This window comes from Fringilla coelebs, assembly GCF_963513975.1.
Source record: "Fringilla coelebs genome assembly, chromosome: Z".
Taxonomy (NCBI): domain Eukaryota; kingdom Metazoa; phylum Chordata; class Aves; order Passeriformes; family Fringillidae; genus Fringilla; species Fringilla coelebs.
The window spans coordinates 8,018,790-8,046,787 of record NC_140031.1 but is presented as its reverse complement, the minus strand read 5'-3'; the positions used below and the strand labels follow the sequence as shown (position 1 = coordinate 8,046,787).

Sequence of the window (27,998 nt, the reverse complement as noted above, 5' to 3'; positions counted from 1 at the left end):
GTAGTTTGGTGTGGGTAAACAGATCCCTCTAACAGTATGAACATGTCATCATGAGAGGTGTGTTGCTGACAGAGTGGTGGAAATTCAGAGTTTTGATGTGTGGAATTTCTGTTTGGATGTCAAGCGCATTTTTGCTGTGCACATGTCACCAACAACCACACTGGACTTCAATAACACAGCTTAAGGCATGTACGGAAATTTGGGAAGCATTGTAGGAAGAAGATGTGAGAAGGCATTTGAGAATTTTCTCTGGCCTTGTCAGATGAATGAATCTTTGAGGTACGAATGAGTGGGTGTCATTGTGAGGGAGTTCCTGCAAAATTACTTGATTAGCGGAAAATTAAAGTAAACTAGGTAAATGTGAATGTTCTTGTTGGGTGTTAAGTACCTTTTTGTCACTAATCTTAATTTACTTTCAAATTAAAAAGGTACAATAAGTGACAAAACAAAAATGTCTCTAAAGAACGCTTTCTTTTATGGTGTTGTAGACAAGCTCTAGGAATGTCTGAAAGAAATATCTGGGCAAAAGGAAGCACTTCAGAAAGAACAGGCTTTAAAATTGAATCATCAGTTGTCAAGTGGGTAGTACTTTCAGGCTTTTGATGGAAAGCATCTTGAGGGTTTTTAGAGGAAACTGCAGCTGGGGTGGTAATTTTACAGAAGAGACTGATGGGAAGAAACATGGAAGCAGTGCTGGGGGGGACAATGGCAGACTAGGTATGGGGTTTGAAGTAGTTTGTGTAAAGTTGAGCATGAATTGATTTGTTAATTCCAAATATTAATTTTCATGTTCCCCCCCTAAATTTACAGTGATGCTTTGTTAATTACGAATCAATGACCCAGTTAAGTTCCCAAGGGGGAGTCAACTAAAGTTTTGAATTTGGGAACTGTATATGTATGGAAAACAATAAAGCTTTCAGTGAGCTTTATAAATGTCAGGTAAGAGTTTATACAGGAAGGACAGGCTCTCTTTATTCCTCATTACCCAGTCCCTTTTCTTATTTAATCTAAAAAGAAGGTAAAAAATATTAGCTCATGCTATCTACTTGGAAAACTAGTGTCTTTCATCTGCAGTTACATTAAAGCAGTGGTAACTGGGTAACTGCCTAGAGGAATAAGAGATCTTTGCTTACCAAAATATTTTCTGGAGATATTAGACCAATATAAACTCTTTGTGACATTCTCAGTTATGTACTAAGTATTTTTTTTGTTTTGCCACTGCTGGAAAAATGAGTATTTTCATACAAAATAAATACAGTATTTGTTTCCAAAATGTAGTTTCTGTCATATGTACTCTGCAAGTGCTCTAGAACCTCATGCCCTGAATTATTGCTGATGCCAGAGGCGTCGTGATAACTTGAAAGCCTTTCTAAGTGCACCATTGTGTAATCCAGTAGAAAAGCTAGCTGGTTCTGTGAAGGTAGAATTTAGTATTGGCTGAAATATAGACTGACGGGCAAATCTTGAATAGTTCATAACATTATATCTAATTGTATTCCAAATAATGCAGCATCAGTTTTCCTGTGTCCTAATTTATATAGAAATAATGTACGGATGAAAGCAAAGAGAAGGGATTGATGAAGAGAAACAAAATTACGAGTCCTTATGCAAGAGGAAATAAACTTGAGCAGCCTCATTTCTCTCTTACCTTTTTTCTAATGTACAGGGCAGTGGGAGAAAATGAGTGCAAATCACAGCAGTTCTTATACATAAATTGTATTGGAGTTGCTCAGTTCTCAAAGTTGGTTGTAAAAATGGCCTTGTGTTCTGGTAATTTACTCATGTCACTACTTTGATAGAGTTTCATAAGTTTCATGGAAAAACTTCCTTTGTTACCTTAGTTATGAACAGCCTTAAATTACTCTGAAACTGAAGAATGACTAGAAATAAAAAATAAATTATAGGGTAACTTTCAAGAGAGACAGTTGTGTTCCTTGGAAGGTACAAGGAAGTTGGTATTTGGGTTTTTGTTTTATGGGGATTTTGTGTTTGGTTTGTTTTTTTTCAATATCTGCTGTAAAAGTCAGAAGGAACATTTTAAGAAACCTTCAAGTCTTTCTAGAATACAAATCCAGAAGGAAAGAACTAGTACATAAGTTCAGCATAGAACAAGTTAAATTTATTTTGGGGTTAATATAAATGATTATTCGAAGAAATGGTAAAATTTTAAGGAGTGTGACAGGGAGAGAGGCTATTTGGAGGAAGGTAGCTGAAGACTCATCAAAAGATCTATTCTGTTTTTATTGGCTTGATGACTTTCTACATGGAACTTGTTACAGAGAAAAAGTGGAAAGAGTCACAAATAACCACCTAGGTTGAAGCTTGTATGATAAGGATCCTAGAAAACACAAAACATAATTTTGATTGAAAGGAAAAAAACTGTTGAATTGTAATGCTTTGCAAAGCTTGGGGGAAGATTGAGAAGAGGATGCATGAGTTGCAGTAATGCCAAGGTAGATTTTGAGCTAAAAAGAAATTGATGTGCCTGTGGCAAGATCTGACTTAGAAATCCCATCAATAGGAGGAAGACGTTCAGAAAATTAATTTAGTGCAGAGAAGAGAACTGAAATCACTGAGAGTGGAATGATTGAGTTGGGAAGGAAGAGTGTTAGTAAATGACACAAATAAACTTGGCAGCCTGGATAAACTAATAAAAGGGTGAAAGGCTGTACAGAGTATTCAAAAGAATAAACCCTTATGATTAGTTTTATAAGAGGGAACAACAGACAGTTGTTTAAATTTAATGTCAGGAAAACATCACAAGTATTATTTTGAGTAGGTTTGGTCTCCCAAAGGTGGTGGAAAATACTCAGGAGTCTGACTTGATGTACTTGTGCTCTTCTAGTGTTTATTTTATCAGACTCCGAGCTCTGTTTCAGTGTTCTGGTGTCAGTGCAAAGCTTGTCTTCTAGAGACAGGCCTTGGCACTGGCTTATGGAAGATAAATATAAGCAGGGCAAATACTTTGGTTTCTTCTTCAAAGAAGAAATACTGGGGGAAGGGATTTTGTGCTGGTCAGGGGAAGGGAAAGAAAATAAACTGTTCCTCTAAAAACTGCTGCTCATTGGACTTTTTCTCCTTCTAGGATTTCTGTAGAAATGTGTGAATTACTCTTGAAATTTGAGGCATTGTAGTAATTGTGCTACAGGGTATGGTTATTCCTAAAAACATCATCCCTGGGTAGGGACCATTTGCTAAAATGTGAGCATGAAATGTTTCAGGGAACTCTGTATTGCTCCACAGAGCCCACACAGAGCAGATGTTACTTTGCTCAGGACCTGCCAAATAATTTTGGATTCCAAGGTATAGTTCCCCTCTCTTCCCCCCACTGTGTGTAACTTCCATGGTCAGCCCATTTGCCTGACTGGTCTGGCGCCGCTCAACCCTCCTCTGCTAAAACCTGCTCTGGTGTCGTGGGGTACAAGAGGGAGCACCAATGCAGTTCTGGCATTAGTACCAGGTGGCTTTGATGCTGTCTTTATGGGGCTTGTTTCTGTATTAATGTGTCTCAGACCAGTTCCTGGTTAAATGAAAGGAGGTGATTGAAGCAGCAGTCTCTTTGCTTTGTACTTGATCCAGGGTGCTGGCGGCGCTGCCTTTGGTGCTGTTGTTTTCTTTGCTCGTGGTTGTGCAGTTTACACAAAGGCTCTCGTTGTTGGAATCACCTTTCCTGTATTGCTGCCGGTGGTCAAGGCCTTCAGTCCCTTTATTGCTCTTGCATGTCTGTACCTGCTGTTTCCTATAGAAGGGGTTGGGGTTTTGCATCCATAGGCTTGGTTTCTGTGGTTTTCCTATTTCTGCATGCTTCACTGTGCTCCAGAGTTTGCCAAATCTAGTGTGCCACAAGTTACAGGAAGTGTTTTTTAGCTACAGTGGAAATTTAAAGATTGTCCTGCTACCATCATAAGAATTGTTCTAAAATAAGTTGCTCTCTCAGGGGAAGGAATTGGAGTTGTGCTACTCTGAGGAGTGAATTAACAGGTTGGAAAGTAGTCTCCACAGGCATAGCTTGGGTCTTGAAATTGAATGTGTTGAAAGTAGTATTCTGGGTCTTGGAGCAGGTGTTGGTGGTTGTGTTTTGTTCTGAATGAATTTGTGTGTGAAACTAGGGGATCCTCCGGGAGGGTTGAGTAACCTCTGACTGCCATTGGACCCACAGGAGGAAGTTCATCCAATATTTGGGATTAATCACTGGATGCAGATGTGCGTTCATGCAAATTGAGTCCGCTACCATAATGACTAAGAAATTCCTGAAATCAGAAATCAGGGGCAGGGAGGAGTGGTGGTGTTTCCCTCCCAAAATTTTAATTCTGCAGACCAGTTTCTTAGAGCTTCCAACCACGTTTCCAAACATTTCCAACCTCCATCTCCTTGCTTTGTGTTCCACTGATAATGAAAACAGGATTGCTTGTAAAGCAGAAGGATTGAAATACAGTGTTGTGCCTTTAACTTGTACCTGTTTTCTTTCTTTCCCCTATTATAATAGGAGCATGGAAGAACTCAATAGAAGAATGGACAGCAGAAGACTGGAATGAAGATGTAAGTGCAACTGGCTGGATATACCAATTGATTATTCTCTTCAGAGTTTGTGTTGTTTTCAAAAACTAAATATTTGAAGTAACCTATTATTTCAAGTTAATTTTCAGTAGAGTGAAGATAAGTCACCCCTTTTGCCTCCTCCTACAAGGTGTAATGTCAATGCTTGTCCTGGAAATGTGTGAATGTTTCATATAACTGATATGGAAACTCCATCCTTACCTAATGATAGGGATGTATCTTTTGAGAGAATTGAAAGAAATCCTTAAATTCCTAGGTTTTCTCTATCAGTTAATGTCATCAAAAGCTGACGTATTTTAAGCCTGTCTTTAGTTTCCTCAGTGTGCTAGAAGTGGACTAAGGGCTAAGAATGGTGGAAATCTGTGGGCTGTACTCACCCCCGTTTGATGCTGGTACAATACAGCATTTGTTGTAAGGGAGGGGTGTTGAGCAATGCTGAGTACGGATAGAATTTATTTTAACTAGAATAATTTGCAAATGAATTTTGAAATCTCTAGCCCATTGTTAATTTTTATTTATTTGGGATCCTGGAAAAATCCCTATAACCTAGGAGAAAATTATTTGTCTGCTAATATTCAGAAAGATTGAATGAAATGTCAAGATGCTGATACATTAGCCCAAAAGATGCACAAAAAAAAAAAAAAAGGGGAAAATATGATATATCTTTTGTTCTAAAAATAAATTGCATTCTATCACAAAACATTTTAGTGTACTGAAATCTGTCTTGCAAATTTGTTACAGAAGGACCCTTACTGAATGTGGACTTTTTTAAGAAGGCTATTAGTCCTCCCAGTCTGGGGCCAGATGCCATCTAGTGCCTCAGTCAATGATTGGGAAGTAAAACCGAAGTAATTGCTTAATAAAATGTTTGTAAAACACAAAATCTATTGGAACAGCATTTAGAAGTAAGCCAGTCATGCGGTGAGATTTGGACCTCTGCAAGATTTGAATTGTTCCAATGAAAAATACTTTAATATAGCCAAGTATCCATTTGTTTTATAGGAATAAAGACACACCTTCAGAACAAGGGCCTGGTATCTGGAAAGCAGCAATTCAAAAGTTTCCAGGATTGTAGTGGATGATGAAAAAAGAACAGCTCAGCATGAGCTGATGCTGTATTAAAAAAAGCTCCTATTGTAGTATTTTTGCCTGTTGGCACTCTTCCCCATCTCTTAGTCATTCTTGAGTTATGTTTCTGTATGTGGATGCTCCTGAACTTGATTATTAAGTACCAAATCCAATTTCTCACTACTTTTACAGATGAAAAATTGTGTATAATAGCTGAAAATATCTGATCAAAGATCCTTGAGAAGGGAGATTTTAGTTTAGGGAATCTGAAAGGGTTACTTGTAGCAGGCACAGGCCCTGCGAACCTGCCTTGGCGTTCAGAGACAGAATGCTGAGTCAGGATGACTGGACAAAAAGAGCCCCTCTCTCCCGCTCTCGGACCCTGACTTATCTCTCTGTAAAGCTATAGGTCACTTTCCTTTAACCCTTACCATTGGACAATTCTCAATCCTCCCTAACCCTATATAAACCCCTGTTTCTGCCCGGCTCGTCGGAGCCGCTGTCCCTGAGACCCTTCGAGACACTCCGTGGAAGAGCTACAAAGAAAACCAATAAAGACATCGTCTTGGAACCTCATACAGCACTCTCCTCTCTTTCCCGGTCTTCTGAGTGCCTGCTGGGTGCCCCAGCCAAGCCTAGCTAGCCTAAAGAGCTGAAATCACTCATGAGCTGATAATCACTGAGCTGTATATCACTAAAGGCTTGCTAAGGCATAAGCTGGGGGCACTGCCAGAGCTTGGGCTGATTAGCCCCCCTCAGAGCTGAGCTATCCAGCTTTGATGCAGCTCCTAGGTACACCCCGTAGCCCAGCCAGCAGCATTAGTTACTTTAGGAGCTTAAAATGGACTCTGGTTTTAGTCTAGTTTAAGTTTGTAATTAAGCATTTAAATGTGTGACAAACAGTTTTAGTGACATAACTGTTGATTAAAAGAACCAAGGAAGCTGATATATTTACTGTCTGCAGGGAAAGACCAGGTGTTTTTCTAAAGAATATTTCTGCTTAAATGTGGTATTCTCTAGTCAGATACAAGTTATGAGCAAGTGAGTGAAATTTAACATTGTTTGACCCAAGAAGAATTAGGTCTTTGTGACCTAATAGTCCTGTCTGGTCCTTATCTTTTGCAGGGAGTATTATGCAAGTATAATGGTTTGTCAAGGTGCTGTTAAATAGAATGGAAGCTGCTTGCAGTGAAAATAGGAGGTTGTGTTTTGTTAAAGGGATATTCAGGGATATTGAACAATTTAGGACTAGACAAATATTGAGGTACTATCGGATTTTGCTCTTAAAAGAAAGTAAAGTTTAACTACAGCAATTTTTCCAAAGGAAAGAAGCAGAATAAATACAAATTGCTGGAAAGTGGGTAGTGGCAAACATTTTCTGTTTTTTATTTGAAACCACAGCAACACTTATTTTAAAAAAAGGAAAGGGAAGAAACAAAGGAAATGGAAGAAAAAAAGGTTGTTTTGTTGGAAGTGGTTTCTTTACCAGGAAGAAGCATGAGAAGTTGTTTTAGTTTCTTTACCCTCACTACATCATACCAAAACAGTAATAAGCTTTTTTTAAATTTCTGATTTGTTGATGTTGAGTTTCTGTGAGGATGCTGGAGTATATTTTCCTCTTCTCCTCACCATTCCTGTACTCCTTTAGGAGCTGATAGCTAGTTGTCAAGTGCATTGTCTGTTTGGTGATTGGAGAATGATTTTATTATAGGAACAGGAGCTGGAAAGCATGGGCATTTCACTGCAGATGGAGGACATACCACTGTGAGGCCAACACCGACAAATGGCTCAAAACTATTCGTTCAGTTCTGTGAAAATGCCAGAGCCTCAGTGAAAGATTTGTGAGTGTAGTGTGCAGCAAGCATAATGGCTTGGTTGGGAGCTGAAAATACTACTTCTGAGAAATACTAAATACGTCTGGTGATAAAACTTTTCAGCTGCCACAGCACGAAATACATGTTTTGACGAATGCCGTAACCCCTGCAGAGTACTGAATTAAGTGCTTGATTGGATCTTTTGGCAGTGAGTTTGCCACAGGTTGTAGTGTAAATGTCAATGTAACTGAGCTGGTAGCTGGAGACTTTTGTTTGCATGCTGGTTCATCTGTAGAGAGCATTTATTCTCTCACACATCAGGCATGCATTTGCATTGTCACAAACATCCTCAGTCTCCTTAATTTGCTGAATTTTTGGGGTTCATCAGTGTTTGTCCGTGGTTAGTCTTTTCCTCGCTTATGTGAGTGTAAGAAACTGTTGACATTACAAAGAATTTAATATTTAACCAAGGGATTGCAGACCATGGAGTGCTGCTTGTGCCATTAGCTGACCTTCTTGTGCCATGTAATGCAGGAATATCATAATACCTGAGAAAGTACAGTACGCATTGCTCTAAAATAAAACACATCATGGGGAAAGTGCTGAACAATAAAAGGAACAGCCTTTTTAACTGAAATGTACTTAAGTGGAATGTTCTTTCTTTGTTTTGGTCAGTACACAGAGTTGTGGGCTGTCAGCGTTCATCTCAGGACAAGTGATCCAGAAATGAGGGATTAAAGTGCATTGTGTTGGTAGCAAGGGAAGGGTAAGAAATGGAGGGAGGAACTGTGTTAGGACTGATTTCTTCATGGTCTTAGGTGCTCTTTGCAAAAGGGTGCTGGGAGAGTATGTGGGATATCTCTACTCTGCGTCTGAGTAGTGATTTCCTCCCAGTCAGCCCTTCTGTGCCCTTGTTAAATCAACAGTGATTCATAGGAGACCCCTGTCAGATGTCCATGTTCAGGAATACACATGCTCTCAGTGGAGCTGCCTGTGAGATGGCAAGTGAAATCAGCTCATGTCCTTGATGTCCTTTAAACTGCTAGAAATGTGTGCAGTTGAAAATGCCTCATTCCTAGAAGAGCTGTGTCATATGGCACATTCTAAAGGTGTTCTTTGAATAGGTCAGTTATTCTTCAGTCAAAGACAGGGCTACTAAAGCAATTAAGGATAATTTTGTGATAATACAAACATTGTAAATGCATAGCTTTGTCTTGCTAAACCCAACCTGTACTGGCTTAAGATCTATTCTGGTTTGCAAGTACTCCTGTCAATAGAAACAGATTAGCCCTAGGAAGTTGTAGCTGTTCAACTACTACTTTTTAAACAAGAAAAAGTATTTTAAAAATCCAACCACATGGCAAAAAACAACCCCCTCTTTTCCCCCGAAGTCCCAACCAGCTCTACTTCACCAGGTGCCTGTGCGAGTATCTCTCTGTATTGTAACAGCATGGTGAAAACAGTGCAGCCTTCCTCTGTGGGTGGTCTGACTTGTTACATGAGTGTCAGCATGGCTCTCATTTTATTACAGTTTCCCAGCTCGTGCTCTCAGAGCACTCACTTAAAGATGTTACTGCCTCTCCTAACAGAGCTGCCAAGAAGGAACCACGAATGCTGGTTCACTGAACTTACCTGTACTTACCTGCATCTGCTAGTGGTGGGAGCTGAAATGTCAGATGCAAGGATACATGGAATGAGTGGGAGCAGTGCAATGTGTTACCCTTGTGCAGTAAGATTTGTCAGAGTTGCTCTGCAGTGTCATAAATTGTCTGCTCGTTGATGGTAGAATGACTGTCACATTAATTAATTTCTACTGGTGTGTTTCAGTTAAACTGTTTCCCAAGCTGATGTAGTTACATTGGTATACAGTTCTATGCTGGTGTGTGTTGTCAGTAGGTCAAATTTCCTAACCCAGCCCTCTAATTAAATAGGTACTTGATTCTGTGGAGAAGATTTTACTGAAGTTTGACTACATGTTTTTTGTCTTTTTAAGCAGAGCTTCAGAGTTGCTGTTTGTAATGGTCGTTTGACTTTATTTTTATCTTGAAAGTGCATGACCAAAATGGAATTTCTGCAGATGTTGCAGGAAGAAAATGTGAGCATATGAAATTCTTCCCCCATCTCTTTTTCAGCTTTCTGAAACAAAAGTCTTCACTGCATCTTCTGTTCCAGCTGAAAATCATGTGACTCCTGGGCAAAGGTAAGCTCTTCTTCAATGTTTTCCCTATACTTTAAAAACCTTCTCCTTGATTAAGCAATGTTAACTTGGACACATAAAATATTGAATAAAAACTCTGTCAGAGGTTGGTCAAACTCATCTAAAAATTGAAAAAGCCCTGCTTGCAAATTGTTGTTTCTGTGAGTTCCTGAGTTATGTATTTTTGACTGTGAAAGTGGAGACAAACTTATCAAATGTGTGAGCATAACATCTTCTGCATCAGGACTGCGTGCAGGCAGGAAGAAAAATTTTTTTGCTGTTGAAAAGGAAGCTCTGGCTTTAGTGTCCAGAAAATGGGAAAGCCTGTCTTTGTAGATGCAGAAAGTGTTCAGAGTGTAGTGCTTTGACAGATGTGTTAAATGAAAGATTGCATTGACAGAAAGGTGAATTCCCTGGTGAACATCACAGTTACAAGCCTTTACTGATGATAGAGAGTTAAGATCAAGAACCAAAAATAGGCCAGTTGCTGCTTTCCTTTGCTTGCCTTTGTCTTCAAATGCATTGCTAGTGATGTTGTGGAATCAGCTGCTTCCATTAGCTTCATGTTCCTGGAGAGCACATTAAAGTATAGTGATGAAGGCTTTGATAGTTGGATAGCATGAGATCTGAAAACTAGATAGGCTAATGGTTCCAAATGTCCTGATTCTGCTGTACTGCAGCAAAATTTTCCATATTATATGAGTTTGATTTGCATGAGGCATGGTGTACAATTTATATTTCTTTCTTTCTTAAAGGTAGTATATTCATGTGTTTTTTGTTCTGTTCTTCCAGAGGATGTCCCTCAGATTATGTTAGAAAATGTTTTAGTTCATCCACTCAAATTGGGGTGAAATTTTTTTGTGTGTTAGCTACTAGCAAAAAGCTCCCTTCTCTCTCTTGTATGGTAGACAAAAAACATTTGAAAAGGCTTCTAATCAGTAATAATTTTATTGCTGGGATGGCAGCTTTAGTATTGCTAGTGCTTTCTTCAGCGTCACTGAAGTTTAATTACTGTGTTCATTCCAGCCAAGTTTCACTTTGTCTTACAGCATTGATTTGGTGACACTGCTTCAAAAGCCGGTGACATCTACCCAAGAGACAGAAGGCAACTCATTTGAGTCTCCCCAGCAGCAAACCTTTGGCCAAGCCTTAGTATTCACAAATTCTCAGCACAGCACCCAGATGGCATCAGGAACAGGCAGCTCCAGTGCTGTAAACTCTTACTCTCCTCAGAGTCTGGTAAAACTATCTTATGCTTTCTGAATATTTTGTTTTCTAAATGTTGTTCATGAGTAAATATTTCAGGTTTAACAACTTTTCCAGTGCTGGTCATTTCATGAGGTGTTTTGGTATTTGTTGAAAAATTAAAATGAAGAATGTAATTATTTCCTTTAGCACCCCCCCCCCCACCCCCCCACCAAATTGCTTTTTTCATTTTGCTGGGTGGTTATTTCTGCATTAACATAAAGTATTTGTATTAATTTTTGATTAAAGAGCAGTGTGCTCATTGCTTGCTGATGTAGGATAAAATAATTTGTTTATAGTTAAGAGTTCTAGGCCAGAAAATGGATGTGTTATTTCCAAGCACATACTCAACTGCTTCTTGTGGAAGCTTGCCTGTTTCTCAGTCACTTTTGAGTGTATGAGGTGAGGTGTTTATTCTCTAAAAGTTTGTCCAACTATTAGTAAATCTATGATATTTTGAGATCCGTAGGTTCAAGTAAGTTAGTATTATTGTGATTACAGTGGTGGAAGTTTTTACTGGTCATTTGTTAGTAATCTAAGTCTGAAAAGATTTTAGTTGCTGCCATATAGCAGCTGTAGGCATTGACCCTATGATTGTGTTAAAATTATTAGTTAAAATATTAACTCCACCCCTTCCCCTTTTCTTCTTTGTCTTTTGGTAGTCGGCAGTTCTTTGTTCTGGCTTTGGAGAGCTCAGATCTTCTAAATTGGCAAACTCTACTGCTTCTCAAATCTTGGACCAATTGAAATCACCAGGATTAGGTCAGTTTACCTCTCAACAAACCAATAGCAGTTCTGCCACCACTAGCACAGTTGCTGCGTCATCCTGGGATCTAAAACCACCTAGTACTCAGTCCTCAGTCCTCAGTCAGTTTGGTAAGTGCTTTGACACAGATTCTTCTCTATTTCTCTTTATATTAACCAGTAAGATTCCTTAATGCCAATGATAGCTTAAAATTACTTTAATTAAAGACTTTTAAAAAAAATTTAGTCCTAGTAATACAATAATTAAATTTTCCAAAAAAATTTAATCCTAGTAATTACAAAATTTAATCCTAGTAAATGTTACAATACTTGCAACATTTTAAGTGTTATGCTTATTTGCTGGTAATAAACATCACAAGTATATAATAAACTAAGTTTTGTTAACCTTAAGCCTATCCCTAAATGTCATTACATTTTTAAAGTTACTGAGCCTTCCAGGTAGTGACATCTTTGATTTAGTGTGTTTGATTATTTACACGGAATTTTGTTGGTGACTGTTTTTTAAGTGGAAAATAACGTATTTTCATTCTACCTGTGCTTCTTTTAGCTGAGTGTTAAGTTGTGTACTTGTATTTTGTTTTTTACCAAATTCTCTCTTCTAATCATTACATGAATTTTGAATGAGTACTGTATAATTTCTTCATAATGTGCATCACGCCTCAGTGTTCTTTCTGTAGTGTGCTGTGAAAGATTCAGGTTACTTGTTTTGTATATTTATAATTGTATGAATTTTTTCTTGTTGTAATTGAGTAAAATTAGTAGCAACAGTGAGAATAATAGAAACTTATTTTTTGTAGTGTTGTTCCTAGCAGTAGCCTCACTGTGAGGAAGATAGCTCTTGTGTCTCCTATGTGTGTGTATATGTGTAGATAAGCAGCCATTGGTAGTAATTTCTATCTTTGACGTGCAGAAATTCTTAAAAAAAAAAAAATTATGTACATTTTAATGCTTTCTAATGAACTTCACCAACTGAGTTAAAACTCCTTCACACTGGAAATGCTGGAGGTCTCTGTGGTGGTTGACCAGTGCTTTAGGTCACCTCATGGCTTTCAGCATCCAAAAACTATGAAAGGGAAGACTGGAGCAAAAAACCTGTTCATGTCCAGCATCTCTTTGATTCTCAGCTGTTATGAGATGATGGAAGACTTCCTTTTTTTTTTTTACTCTTCTTCTTTGCAGGGGAAGGGAATCCTAACTCATAATACCTCTAAATTGCAACAACTCTTTACCCCTTGGAATTAATCACATTATATTAGCACAGTTAATTACAGTGACACTTGAACTGTTTGATTAAAATACTATGTAACAGTTTTTGAGAATTTGTGTGTGATTATATTATGACTGTGTAGATAGGTTTGTTTACACATTTTTGGAAAAAAACTAAATAATGCTTGGCCACAGCTGTTTATTTAAAGTAGAAGATGTATCAACTGTTGTCCTTTTTAGTGTTATAGTGTTAATGATCCATGTGAAACCCCTGTGATGTCTGAAAAGAACCATGCTAATGCTATAGAATCATAACTATTAAGCATTACCCAAATTCTTGCATAAAGAGTAAAACTGTGAAGAGCAGAGTTCAATGCTTTAATTTTGAATTTCCTTTTTTCCAACACTGGCCAGACTTTAAATCCCAGCCTGAGCCATCTCCAGTTCTGAGCCAGCTGACGCAGCGACAGCAACAAATGCAGGTGGTTCCTGTTCCTCCTCCTGGGCTGGAGTCATCCTCCTCCCAGGTCAAACTCCGAGAGCCATCACCAGTAGACACCTCTACAGCTGTTAGCAAAATATTACAGCTCCCCACTATCTCTATGGATAACCAGGCAGTGACTGTTCATCAAACCCAGCAGAAACAGATAAAACCACCAAAAAGGAGGATAACTCCAGCATCCAAGGTGGGTAATTGACTGATAGCTCATCATTAGTAAACTTAAAAACCACAAAAACTTGTGTCAGTGGTAGCATAGCCAGCAGGACCAGGGCAGTGACTTGTCCCTCTATACTAGGCACTGGTGAGGCTGCACCTCAAATCCTGTGTCCAGTTCTGGGTCCCTCATACAAGGAAGATACTGAGGGGCTGGAGCATGTCCAGAGAATGGAACAGAGCTGGGGAAGGTCTGGAGCACATGTTTGAGGGAGCTACAGGGGCTCAACCTAGAGAAAAGGAGGCTCAGGGGAAACCTGATCACTCTCTAGAAACGAGGGTGTAGCCAGGTGGAGATTGGTCTCTTCTCTGAGGTAACAAGTTACAAGACAAGAGGAAACAGCCTCAAGTTGCACTAGGGAAGGTTTAAATTGGATATTACGAAAAATGTCATCACTGAGGGGGTTGTCAATCACTAGAGCAGGCTGCCCAGGTAAGCCAGAGAGTTACCATCCCTGGAACTGTTTGAAAGATGTGAAGACATGGTGCTTAGAGACATGGTTTGGTAGTGCTGGCTTTAATAGTTGGACTTGATCTTAATGTTCTTGTCCAACCTTAATGATTCTATGATTTGATTCGGTAAATGTTTTATATAAATTGCTAGGGAAAAAGAGGGCAAAGATCTGGGTATATTCTTATCTATGAAGCAGGATGCACTAAGCTGGATAGTTATTGGGTCCAAAATATTGTGGTGATATCTTTTGCAAGCAGATAGCTGGTTGCTCTGTATGGAAAATGGCTGTTGCTGAGTGATTTTTAGATTGACTTAGTAGCCACAATATGAATATTGGTGGACAGGGGAGGGATGTACAAAGATGCTTTGTTGTTGTGGAATAGTGGTTTACTCCTTCAGCTCCAGATTAGAGCAGAATCAGTGGATTAATTACAGGTTGCAGATGCATGCAAAAGCATTATGGCTTCTTTTCTTCCTTTAAGATTCCTGCCTCTGCTGTGGAGATGCCTGGATCAGCAGACATGACAGGGTTAAATGTTCAGTTTGGAGCTCTTGAGTTTGGATCAGAGCCTACACTCCCAGAGTTTGGATCAACTTCAAGCAGTGAGAATACCAACCAGGCGACCAACAATAACTTATATTCAAAATCTGTAAAGTATGTGTGAGTTGCCCTCCTGCATTCTCAGGTGTTCCTGTGGGGGTAAAGTTTGAGCCAAAACCATTATGACAGGGTTAAAATGTAATGAAAGGAGAAAATATGATGACTTGTTTTCTGTGGACTGTATCTTAAATGATAATTTTCTACTCTAATGATAATCAAAATCTGCCTGGATGGGTAGATGTGAAGCTGGAGATGACATGAATATAAATAACCTTTTAATAAGCTATCCTTTGTAGAATTTTTTTCTCATGTTAAATTCCCCTGATTTTCTGGTGTTTTGGGGGTTTGTTCCTCACTACCCATGTTGTTCTCCATCTGACCCAGCAGAATTGATCTTTGTACTATATATGTATGTTACTTAGTAGATTAGCACCAAGTTACAGATCTGATGCTCATACAGGATGAAAAAATGAGAAAAGAAGCTAGGCTTTCTATATGCAGAAGCTCTTACTGAAATGCTACAGCAGCCAATGATAAGTGCCAGTATACGAGTAAACTAGTTTTAATTCCTTAGTCATTGAAAAATCAGCATCACTAAAAAGCTTCCTGAAGTTTATTCAGAAATATTAATAAAAATGAACTTGATATTTAAACTAAGTGGACAATAAAGCATTCCTGCATGTTTAAAAGTATTTTTTAGCTCTTCGCAAAATTTATTTTGTAACATTAGAATTCTATTGTAAAAGTATCCTATTGTTATTCATCATATACCAGACTTTATCAGTTATGCTTGTTTAAAAAATAAAGATTATGATCATTAATTTATCCTTGGCAAAGGTAGAAATAACATGACTGAAAAGTGCTTGTGTGTAAATTCTTGTCTTGTTTGGGTTAGAATGAGGAAGGTGAATGGTGCTTAGTGCAGCTGATGTTTTGAAGCTGTGACTAGTGACAACCAAAGCAATATTGTAATTTTTTTTTATGTTCTTAGATTTTCTAATAGAAATAGTGTAGATCTCTGTGTGTTTAAGATAGTTCTAGATAGCTATATAGAAGCTGATATTTTCATGAAAGTATTTGAAATACTTACCAAGATGATAAATAATTCTTTTTTTCCAGTGATCCTTTGAATACCTCTTTGCCAATATCCAATACAGTACAGGACTCCACCTACACAACCTCTGCCATCAGCTCTTCCAGTCTGACCTGCTCATCCCAGAGCACTAGCCCAGTAACAACTTCCTCCTATGACCAGACTTCTGTGCATAGCAGGATAGCGTACCAAAGCTCCATGGCTCCGTCTGAACCAACCCCTGTGGCAGTAACGGTGAGTTCATTACAGAAACAGGACCTAGAAAAGGGGGAGTACAGTTACCTGTGTTAGGTTTGTATTCCCCTGATTGCTGTAACCAAGCCAAGTGGTATTTTTTGATTTCCAAGCCCACCCTCTTACTTGTTTTTGCATTTCTTGGTGTGTAGTCATTTTTGGTAATACTGTATTTGGGATATAAGAGCATCTGATTTTGTGGGTGTTGACATCTTAAATTGTCTTTTGATCTTTTTTTTAGTAACACTTAAAATTCTACTTGAGTTTTCTTCCCTAAAGCTAAGGAACTGTCTTTATATGTAAATATTAGTCATGGTATTTTGCCATAACTAATAACTTGACAATTTCTCTACAAATGTATTTTATTTACTAAATTTACATGGCACCTAGCAAATGGATCCAAATTTTTTCTTGGCCCCTCCAGTCTTACTTTTCCATTGTATTTAAACACCAGTGGGAATTAGTTTTGTGTGTTATTTTAATAAGCATAAGGAGAGGTCTAATATAGAACAAAGAATCTCTTGGGAAATTCAGACACCTGCTGTCTTTATATATGGAATGTAGGTTTGTTTTAAAAGAACTGAGTTTATTGAATGTTTTAGGAACTTGTGAGAGTTTGTAAGTTTATTTACTTCTGGCCTTTGTTATGTGTTGGCTCAGTCACACTTGTCTTCTGCACTAGCTCGTATGTACTGGTGAGGATCAAGCATAGACTATCCACTTCTGTACTCCAGCGTTATCCAAAAAACAACTGGTGCTTCTCAAGTCTTATCTTTCAATGGAAAAAAATTGGCGTCTCTGTGTAACTTGGATAGTTAAAATTGTGAGTTACATTAGATCAAAAGCACAACCATTTCCTATATGTTAATGCAATTCCTTCTTTTATATTGGTGTGAGCCTGAAGTTTATGTTATATACAGTACATGGGAAGGTTTGCTGCTGATGGGTGTATTATGGGCAGTGTATGGGTTTCTCTATGTTGAGGACACCTTGCACTTCAGACAACTTTATGATGTAGTCTTTTTAAAAGGCAGTAAAAATTTAATTTTCTGCCTTGTTCGAGTTAGTGTGAATATAGAATTTTGCATGAAGCATGTTCAGTGTGTGATTTAGTCTGAGCATTTAATATACCTCTAAGATGATTTGTGAATTAATTTCTTCTTTGTTTACAGAACGGGCACAGTGGTGTTAGGACACAGGCAACAGCACTTGACAGTAAGTTTTCAAAGCTTGGTTGAACACAGGACTTTCTGTTCTTTCCTTGCTACTTGCTGTGCACACAAGCATATCAGTGACATTGGGTTTAAGGTTTTATATTGTTCTCCATGACTAATTTATGGCTGACCCATTTGACTTTATTTGTGCTTGAATAAAATGCTGCTTGTTTCTTGACTACAAGTGAAATATGAAGGCAGGTCTATTAAATCTACAAACCTAAACCTTAGAATTAGAGAAGCTGCTTTGGTGTTGGCTTTTCTTTTGAATTTACATGTCAGAAATCATTTAATATGAAATAAAAATGCAAAATTAGAAATAAATATGAATTTTTTTAGCAGTTCTTCTAGTTCTGAGTTGGGAAGTTGCAAATAGCATTTGGCTGTGGTGAAAGGAAGTCGCATTCTTTGAGTGCACCTCTCACTAGGTATAATTTCTATCTCTGGCCTGTTAGAAGTGTGTGGGAATAAAGGTGAGAAACACCTTCCCTCTTGTGAGTTTCTTAATACCTTGCAAACAATACTTCAGTACTGCCTGTGGTATAACTGTTAGCTTCTTCATCTTGGCCTGTTTCTAATGTAGCATGGACCTGTACAAGGCCTGCAGCTCTCTACTTGGAGTTAAAATAATTAAAGTATAGTATTCACTCTTCTGATCTTTGTGCTGCTCCATGGAAGTTTTCAAGAACAGCAGTGTGAATTAAAAACTTTCAGAATTCCAGCACCTCAATTTAAGGTCTAACCTCGTCTTAAACATCTCCTCTGGTTGGCCATTAGTGGGACAGTGTTTTGTTAGTGCCAAGTTGAATTTAAAGGAGCGGGAGTGTATACACTCCAAGTATACATAGACAGCTATTCAACACAAGAGCTTTTCTAGTCTTGTGTACAGACTTAATAAACAATTTATGAAATTCACTACAGAACCTGTCCTTTTTTCTACAGAAAACAAAGATCTGAGTATTCCTAATACTTTTGTAATGGCTTTACTAGTCTCTTTTCCTATGCCAGCTCTCCTTTGGGAGCATTTCTGTTTCCTTCTTCCATTGAGTCTATTTTATGCATCTAAATGATTTTGAATTTGTCTTAACTTTTATAAGTACTTTCTCCTTTCTCTATGTGCTGTAATGTTCTTAGTGTTCATCTCTCTTCTTTGCTGTTATTCTTTAATATCCAGGCCTCGAGCTTCCTAAATCCTTAATTCAGGGTATGACTGATGAGTTTTACTCCTGACCATCCTACTTGTCTCCTGGTTTTCTTTGTCTTGCACATTGTATTCTGTCATCTTGTAGGGGACTTAAGATGGTGATTCTGTCCGTTGTGTTGAGGGAATCCTGCTCTTAATATATTGGGAGTTTTAAATGTTATTTACTCCTTTTTTATTTATATCAGTTTTACCAGGAGTTATTAGGTGATATAGTTGCTCCCTTCATAACCACGTCATTTGGATTTCCTTCTCTTAGAGGCCACACTTATTACCAAGGCCAGGACCTTTTAGTTCCTGTTTCCATTGCAACCCAACAACCTGACTTTGGTCATTTAGCTAGAAAATCAAATCCATAAAGTGAACAAGCTCTAATATATAGCTTCCAGTGTGTATTTGATTTTTGTTTGATGACCAATCTAAAAGTGTCTTCACATACATTACAAATTAGTGATGATCACTGGGTAGTGGTCCCTGGTATGGTGTGGGAACATGACCCAGCAGAAGGGAGGGCTCAACTCTTTACCAAATTTTATTGGTGACTGGATGTCTCTAATTCATTGTTATTTTTCTGTAGGAGCAGAAATAAGTGAAACAGCTGGGAATCATGTTGGGCAATAGAATTTTTAGGCATTTTATTACAGTATAGTGATCCTATAAAAAGGTTTTTATCTGTGTAGCCTAAAAGCTGTAAGATAAAACCTTACACTTTTTATTATCTAAGTAAAATGAGTCAATATTTGACAGCTCCTTAGCCATAAAAAATGCTTAATGCTGTGCTCAATTCTGGCCTTTCATTGTAGCTTTTTTCATTCTACTGCAGTACACTTTTGACTGAATATACCAAAGGGATAAGTTATCTACCCCTGTATTCAGCAATCTCACTCTCCACCCCCAACAGTGCTGTGTAGGTCTGAATGAAGAAGCAGAGCTGTAGGTGAGACTAGATTTGTACAGTGCCTTGAAAAGCCAGAAATTACTTGTGTTTGCTGAACCAAAACCAAGGAATTTTAGAATTACTTGTGAGTGTAAGTTAGTAATCCAGGTAGTGGCAGGTGAAGTGCAGAAGACAGTTGTTTACTGCATGTGTAGCAGTGATAATTGTATATTTATTATAAGTAGAGAGCTTAAAAAATGGTAGTTCAGTTGTGTTTGAAGTTGTGTTTGTGTTCCTTCATAGCCAAATTGCTTGATATGGTTACCAGTTCTTAATGGTCAGATTTTTGCAAACCAAGGGGAGAATGCTGCTGTGTTCCTGCCATCTGGGCTGGGATGTCAAGTATGCTGGAATTTTAATTTGAGTGCTTCTTTTTAATTTGTTGCAGCTATTTCATCAGTTGCAGCACCGAAGACAGAGCCTTCTCCCTCGCTTCCTTCATCTGGTTCTCTGCCCAATGTGGTGTCTACCACGGCCTCACTTCTGCCTTCAGCATCGCAGCACGTGGCAGCATTGCCCAGCTTGCCTCAGTCCAGTGATCTGGCCAGCAGCTCACTCTCCCAGCTAAGCAGGTACAGTAGAGTTATGGTAAACTGAGGGGGTCGGTTTTGAGAATAGGACAGGTGTAAGCGTGGTTCTATATGGGGCTGGCAGGCATCAGGGATCCTTTTTCTTCTGTGAACCAGAATTAGGAGAGAGATTCAGAGGAGAACAGAAGACAGCTCTGGGCTGCCTAGTGGCAGAGCAGCTGCTGCCCTCAGGCTTTCATGATGCATATACAACTTTGTGTTTCAAGAGGTTTGCTTCAATCATGCTAGCTAAATCAGCTAAATTGATTCCCCCAGTTTATTTTTCCTACTTTCTGCCTGCTGGTTTTGTTCAGTGTTATATGTTTGAAACTATTCTTTAACAGCTTACTACATGGCAAATTTGAAATAATGTAGTGTCATTTGTATTTCTTAAAATTGAAACCCAGAAATAATTTCACAGGGAAACTGTGTGTGTTTTCCTTTTCTAAGATATTTCAAAATATCAGTTTGATGCTCTTCGAAGTGCATCTAGCACAATTTGGCTCATTTGGACTGTCTCTCTGTTTTTCTGAATGCCTGTTACATCTTCAGTCAGGTTGATGCCTTAGGATTTTAGCTTTTATATTTTTCATTTATTTGTATCCTGCAATTCTTTAGTGTATAACTCTAAACTCCATATAGAGTATTAGCTACTGTCTGCACATTTTGGTTAGACAAAACAATTCCTCTCTAGGTCTGGGACTCAAGGACACCTTACTGTCTCAGGCCCTGGAAAGTATAAAGAAAAGTGAGGTGGTGGGGAGCAAACATGGGGTAAATTACTTCATTACCTGAAGCTGTAATTGAAAGATTAACTGCCAATATGCAAATGGACCAAACTTACGGAAGTGTGAGAACTCAAGACTGGTCCTCCATGTCTGGATGTAGCCCCTGGGGAGGCTTCATCTGCTCTTAATGTACCTGAAGGCCCTTCAATAAATATAATAACTTTTAATTCCCTTAATTTTATCTGGCCTCTGGTTTTAGGGAAGCCTGAAAAAGGCATCAAAGTGACAATCCAGAAGCTGTATTGATTGAGTTACATTTTTTATACTTACCTTTGTACTATATTTGTTAATACAAGAAACTTATTTGGGAATATCAGGGAGGTTTTTTCCTGTTTCACAGCTAGGACATAGTTTATTTTTTTTAACACTCTAGTATTTTTTTGTTGAATGAAATAGTAAATATGTCAAACAAGAGCTATTCCCTTTACATTAGTCCCATTTCCCCACAATGATTTGTTGAAAGGCTGTATAAATGGATGGAAATTTCAGCTGGAGGTCGATGCTGTTGGACAAATACAAAGTTTCAGCTATCCTCAGGATGCCTGAAATCCAAAATGTGTCTGACTGATGGCTGTAGAACTGATGGCTGTAGAACTGATGGCTGTCATCTGTGTCTCTACCATAGGTCAGATGGTGAATTAAGACTTATCAAAAGAGCTGGGTAGAGTGGGTGAGGGAGTGGTATAAAACTCGTACTTTACCCTTGCTGCCTGAAGTGATGTTGTTCCAATTCCTGCAGAAGGGGGACAGTTTTGAAAGGTATTCTATGAAACTACAAAAGTTTATTCTGGGCCCACGCCTTGAAGAGCTACCAGAAGTGTTTGCCCTTAAATTAAGTTATGTAATGAAGCTGTCAGCTTTGGTATGAAAACTGTGTTTTCTTGTGGCTTTTTCCATTGACAGCGCTGAACTAATTTTGTTGTTAGGATCTTTCTTGCTTCTTATTTAGTAACGAGGGGGTTTTTTTGGGCACCAATCTATACATGTTTTCTAGCTTCATTTTGGGTACCTTTGTTCTATGTTGGTTCAGTTTATTGCATACTATATATGGTAGGTTACATTTTTGACCTCGAATATAAGGTATAACTCGTCAGTTTAAATGTTCAAATGCCAGTTTCAGTCACCTTTCAGGGAGACATTTGGAGGTCTCTGGATGAACTATGGGGCAAGTACCCTGCAGTTCTAATTGGTTGAGTTAATGTTGTGCAACTCAAAATGTGAGAAACAACACAGTGAGTCAAACCAAAGCCCTGCCTCACTTTAAACCTGTCCCCCATGGTAAGCAGCAGCAGAGAAAGAATGAGAAACCAGGATTCTGCTTGTGTGAACCTTGTTTTGATTTTGGACTTCATGTGTCGTGGAGTCATTGCTATTTGATTCCTGAAGCAACTATTGTTTTTCTAAAGATACACTAAGTTAAAAAATACAAACGAATGGTGTTTTAGATGTCTCTTGTTAATAATAATGACTCTTGATTGTTAATAATAATGTACTTGATTATTTCCACTAAAAGGTAGTAGGGTACTAATTAAAGGAAAAAGTGCCTGTAGAGGTGCCTGTATTCATACAGACACATATACATTTCTCTGTGTGTGTATGTATACACACACTCTAACATGTCATTTTTCATTAATTACTCTGTTACTGTAGGTGTGCACACAGACCTAGAATTTTAATTCTTTAACTAATGCCCTACTGCATTAGTTGAAAAGGGAAAATTAATTGTATCAACTCTTTACCATTTCCTTCCAGCTCCCTTTCCAATCATCAGACCAGCCTCTCTCCTGCCTCAGTGTTGTCTTCAGGTACATCACATGTGGTAAGTCCTGTTAGTATTGAAACAAATGCATGGCAAATAGTCAATTTATCTCATAATTAGGACCATCTTAAAGTTGGATGTGTCTTAGTACCCCACAGACCAAAAGAAGAGCCTTACTTCAGTGAAGGACTGTCAGCCCTCTAGTGGGGGAAAAGTGATTACCACTTGTATTTGTACTAGATCAGGAATAGCTATGACAGAGACTTGCCAATCACACAACTGAGGGACATTGTTGTGCCAGATAGGGGGTGGATGAAATTAAAATTTAAAAAAAAATGTTTATAACTAGTTTATTACAAAAAAACTCCCAAAACCAAACTTCAAAGTGACAATCTAAAATGTCTCCAAAATGTGAACTGTTAGCAGTCTGCACTGGAGATGTTAGCTGACAAAATGCAGGTGATGGAATGATATATGTTATGTTTGAGTTACTGTATTATAATTTTGTGATGGTATGGCAATTTGAGTTTAGCTCTCATAAAGAATAATTTTCATTAAATCACAAAAGCATCATAAGCATGCAACTTAGTTGCTTGCTTGGTATATAGGTAATGCATATCTTTTGCATGTACTGCTGTTACTTTAGAAGTTTTTGTTGTTGTTTTCTTTTATTTTTTCCTTTTTCCCAGCATCTTCCACTGTGGTTTATTTGCTCTGTGATCCTCATTCTTTTTGTCTCCTTTTCTAGCACACTAGTATTGAGAACACAACTTCGCTCCAGCCCTCAACAACCTTTTCAACTGCTTCAACCTCAGCCACTAGCACCACCTCCTCGGTTGTCAGCATGGCAAGCAGTATGAACACTACAAACAGCCTTGGCCTGAGTGTTACCAGTGTGTCTATACCAGCTGCTACCACACGGGCAGCTCCCTTAGTGTCTTCAGGTTGGCAATATTGACAGATCACGTGGATAGACAGAGGATTTCAGTCAGCAGGGCTGTCAGTTGAGCATCTCACCTGCCATAACAACGCTAAGAAGTCCACACTGTTCGCTGACATTTCCAGCATGCTGTATTTGCTGGCTTATGAAATAAAGTTGCCTGGTTTTATGTATTTGAAGTATTTGTTAGGGTGTTATGTGGCATTTATATAGCACATTCCATCCCCAAAGAGCTTTATAAAAACACACCAGAGCAGTTCTGACTTAGGAAGTTTTGGGCTAGAAAATTCATCCACTTTGTATTCCAAGCTGGGATCAGCTCCTGACTATGAGTTCACATAAGCTTTAGTTTCAGGCCGTTCTGTGACTTGAATTCATTTGGCAGTATCAAAATATACTGCAGTGTCCTCATTATCATGTGTCACATCCCTACTGCCACTTCCACAGAAAGGAAAGAAATGTCTGGGTCATTGCACAGCAAATAGCACTTCAGAAGGAGGGTCCATGGAAAAGAAGGGCTGGGAGGCTTCTTGCACTGAAGTGGAAGTGATGCTAAATTCTCTTTCTTCTCTGATGATCCTGAACTGCTAAAAGGAAATCTTAGAGAGAGAAGTGAGTGATGTATTACTAAGGATCAGGCTTAGTTATAGAAGTATTTCTCAGTTCTGTGGCTTGTAAATGAAGTGCCTTATGACTGGCCAAAGTGCATTGTTCTTTTACTGTTCTGCTTCCTAGTACTGCTTCATGAAGGCAGCTGAAACCATTTCACTCTTCTCTTTGCTATTCCTAGCTGTAGTAAGTCACCCACAGAAAGCATGCTGGCAACATGTAGTGCTTTCCAGTCTGTTGCTGGTGATAAAGGGAATGCATTGACAGAGCAGGAAATGAAAGAAGAGAATTTGGTCTCTCAGATTGAGAACAATTTCTAAATTTGCCTTCAGGAAAGAACTGAGCAAAAGAGAAGTTCTGTAATCTTGTAATTCTTGTGTTCTTGTAATTCTTGTAATCCTCTTGGACAAAGTGAATTACAAATTCAGGCTATTCTATGATAGGACTGTTTTCAGGCTAAAGTAGCCTGTCCTTTCCCTCCCTTGAGGCATGGTTAAACTCTTCAGGCTATTTTCAGCATATTCATCAAGCAGCACAAAAATCTCCTCTTTATAATCTAAGATAGTGCAGCTGCCACAACTTGTGAGCTGTCTTGTCTCAATGCTGAAGCCTTTTCTTTTCTAAAGGCTTGTTAAAGTGTCTGTATTTTGATTCTACAGGCAAAGCACCCCCAAACCTGCCCCAAGGTGTACCACCCTTGTTGCATAACCAGTATATTGTGGGACCTGGAGGACTTCTGCCTGCCTACCCAGTAAGCAGTTTCATTGTTTCTCTTTGATTTCTTAGCCCTTGGCGCAAGTGGGCCCTCCAGACCTGCTACTGTCTATGCCAAGTCATTTCTGGTGGCACATGTTACACCTGGAATTCTTGTTTCAAATGCTAAAGAACATCTGAAGTATGTTCAGTGGAGGCTTACTGTTGATTGTAAACTGCAGAGCTTTTGGTACAGACCTGATCTGGCTGCTATTGATGCTAAACATGGGTGTGGCTGTGGTTTTCAGTGTTAACAGATTTTAGGCCCTTGGAATAAATTTAGACTCCTTTAGGGTTGTGTTACTGGAATGGATTTTCCATAGCAGTGACTGAAATGTGCCATGGACACATGTGCCCGTCTGTCATGATTTGAAAGACTGCACATAGCTTTTTGATGTCTGACTAGCATCAATATATTTTTGGTTATGTTTTTTGAATCTGAACCTTTATAACAGTAACTTTTCTGTATCAAACTGAATGTGAGGAGATACCCAGGAGGTTGTGTTGTGGTCAAGTCATCAACTCTTTAATCTTAATGCTCTTTGAAGTAATGATTACAGCAAAGAGGGCTGTTGTTCTTACTCCCAAATCTGAATGCATGGTAGATTTTTCATAAGTTCAGGAATGATGTGTCTGTGAAAATATGTTGAAGATGGGACAGTTAAACTCTACTCAGAGGACATTGTCACCAGGAAACATCAGAGTGACAAGCCTTTTTAACTTCAGTTCTACTCTCCTTGAAATGCTGCAATGCACCGTGATTGCACAATGCCGCATATGGCTGTAGACGTTTAACAAAGACTGGGCTTAAGTCAAACTCAGTTCAAAGCCCCAAACTTATCAGCATCAGAAAAAAGTGTTATAATGATGTTGTATTTTTATCTGTCTTTAAGCAGATTTATGGTTATGATGATCTCCAGATGCTTCAATCCAGACTGCCAATGGTAAGTAAATGACTTACTTAATTTTAAAGATGTTGTCTTCACTGTTGATAATTTGTGCCACATAAATTGATTCATTGAATGGTGATTAAGAGCTTTTCCTTGCATTCTGTATTCTTTCTTTTGAAATTTGTATGAGGATTGTGTAAATTGATACAGAGCAACTGTTGCATCATGCATTTGTCCAGCTACAAAATCTCTAAATAGATGCAAGTGTGCTCCTGAGTGGAGAAATGTCTAATTTTTGTAGCAACATTATGACTTTTTGTCTAATCTAGTTGAAGTTCTAAGTGTTTCTTTTACCAAGAGTTAAGGTTAAATAGCAAGTACACAAGTTGGTAGCCAGTAGGTGTATCTGAGATTTTGGTTGTGGTCTTAGGTATAGATCTTTGCATATGCATCGTGGCAACAAATGCAGGTGAGCTGCATGAGGGAGAATGTACAAAGTTTTTTTCCTTATCTGGATCCAGAATACAAATGGCATATGAGACAGGCTGAGCTCCCAGATAGGTTCAAAAAGGGCCTCAATCTAGATAGCAAAATGATAAAGAATTTTCCTATCAGAAATGTAGAGTAAGGAGCTTGGAGAGAAGGTTTGGTAGTAGGTAGCTGAGGACAGTTACATACTAGAGTGATGCGGTGTATCTGTAGAGGCAGAAATGGAGCAGTGAGCAGTGATCTGAGAAGACTGGATGAATGCCATATGGTAAGGCCTAAATAAGTACCAGGTATTCCATGTAGAGCTTGGAGCAGCCAGAGTCAGATAGTTTAAAGGTGAGTACAGGGATGACTCAGACAAAGCCCTGTCACACTGCAGACTCTGAATTTAAAAACTCCAAAGATGAGCACATGAATAAAGACTTTTACCAGAGAAAGTTGTGGTACCTGAAGAACTGTCAACTGAAATGCATGGAATTATCTTTGTGGCAACAAGATGCAAAATATTTGAAGTTGCAAGGCCAGGAGACATGTATTGTAATGTGTTAACACTGGCTAGATGCCTGGTGACCACCAAGATGCTCTATCACTCCTCACCTCATCTAGTCAAGGGAGAAAATACATCCTAAATGGCATGTGGGGTGAGGTAAGGACAGGCTGGTTGCGGCAATGGGCAAAAGAGGCTTGACTTGGGGAAATTAGTTTAACACATTAGCAAATAAATCAGGGCAGTTGGCTGTCGGGGTCTCTAGCTTGTCAGAGTGACCCCGAGAAATGTTGAAAAGTCTCTTTTCCAAGCCCAGCATTTGAAGAAGGAGTCAAGGCTCTTCATTTCTCTGTCTCAAGGTTGTTTATTGTATCTTATCTATAAAATTCTTTCTCCTGTCCTGCCGAGGTCTTCTCAGCAGGACAGTTCCTGGCACACTGCCTGCCCCTGGGGCGATGTTATCTTTATATACTAAAAACTACGTATAACATATTTACAATTATTTTCCAATACCTATCACCTATGTTAGACAGTGAGCTTCTACTCTAAACCAAAATGAAATAAAACCAAATCTACAGAACACCTTCCCTTCACTTCTCATATTTTCCTAGACTCAGTTTCACTCATTATTTTCTATACCTTCATCTCCCAGATGGCATAGGAGAATGGGGAATGGGACTACCTTCTGTGCCATCACACTTTTGCTCCTTCCTCCTCATACTCTTCCGTATTCTCATTTTGGTTCCACAGTCCTCCAGAACTTCAACACAAGTCCTAAAAAGTTTTGTTGAAAGAGGTAATCTTGATTGCAAGAAACTCTGACATGGGAAGAGAAACCTTCTCCTAGACCACATTGAACAAACCCCCATACAGTCAGGCCTTGAACTCTTCCAGGGATGTGGTAATCTAGCTAACTCTAGGACTTGTTCACAATCCTCATAGTAAAGGATTTCTACTTAATGCCTGATATAAACCTACTCTCTTTTAGTTTAGAGACATTCTCTGTAGACCATGGTCTGTCACTGCAAATGCTGTTCAAACATAAATTTGCTACTTTTCTGTAAGGTCCATTGAAATGTTAAAAGGCCGAATAAATGTCTGCCTGGAGCCTTCTCCAGTACAAATAACTAACACCTGTCATCTATCATCATAGCAGAAGTGCTCTGATCCCCTGTTTGTGTTTGTGGCCCTCTAGTGGAATTTCTCCAGTAAGTCCATGCCTTCCCTGTCCTGATGCTTTCAGGTACAAAAATCGAGATGGGAGTTGCAAACTACTAAGGAAAGAAAGGCTAAGACATGATGGTGAGGATAATATCTAAGACCTAGTGATATTTCTCCAATGATATTGCTGAAGATGCTACTTCTGGAGGTGCCAGCAAGACAAGAGAACAAGAGATGTTCAGAGTTATATAT

At 38.7% G+C, this 27,998-nt stretch overlaps 1 protein-coding gene across 1 annotated transcript in view; it reads left to right on the top strand.

Annotated features, from left to right (window-relative positions):
* Positions 1-27,998, top strand: part of UBAP2 (ubiquitin associated protein 2) — a 170,752-nt gene that overhangs the window by 46,307 nt on the left and 96,447 nt on the right. The window contains 13 exon segments of the mRNA XM_084225407.1: positions 4,487-4,539; positions 9,572-9,639; positions 10,686-10,875; positions 11,544-11,757; positions 13,267-13,538; positions 14,504-14,676; positions 15,742-15,949; positions 17,122-17,164; positions 19,690-19,873; positions 22,411-22,477; positions 23,166-23,361; positions 24,626-24,717; positions 25,616-25,663. Coding sequence (XP_084081533.1) covers positions 4,487-4,539; positions 9,572-9,639; positions 10,686-10,875; positions 11,544-11,757; positions 13,267-13,538; positions 14,504-14,676; positions 15,742-15,949; positions 17,122-17,164; positions 19,690-19,873; positions 22,411-22,477; positions 23,166-23,361; positions 24,626-24,717; positions 25,616-25,663 — 1,808 coding nt within the window.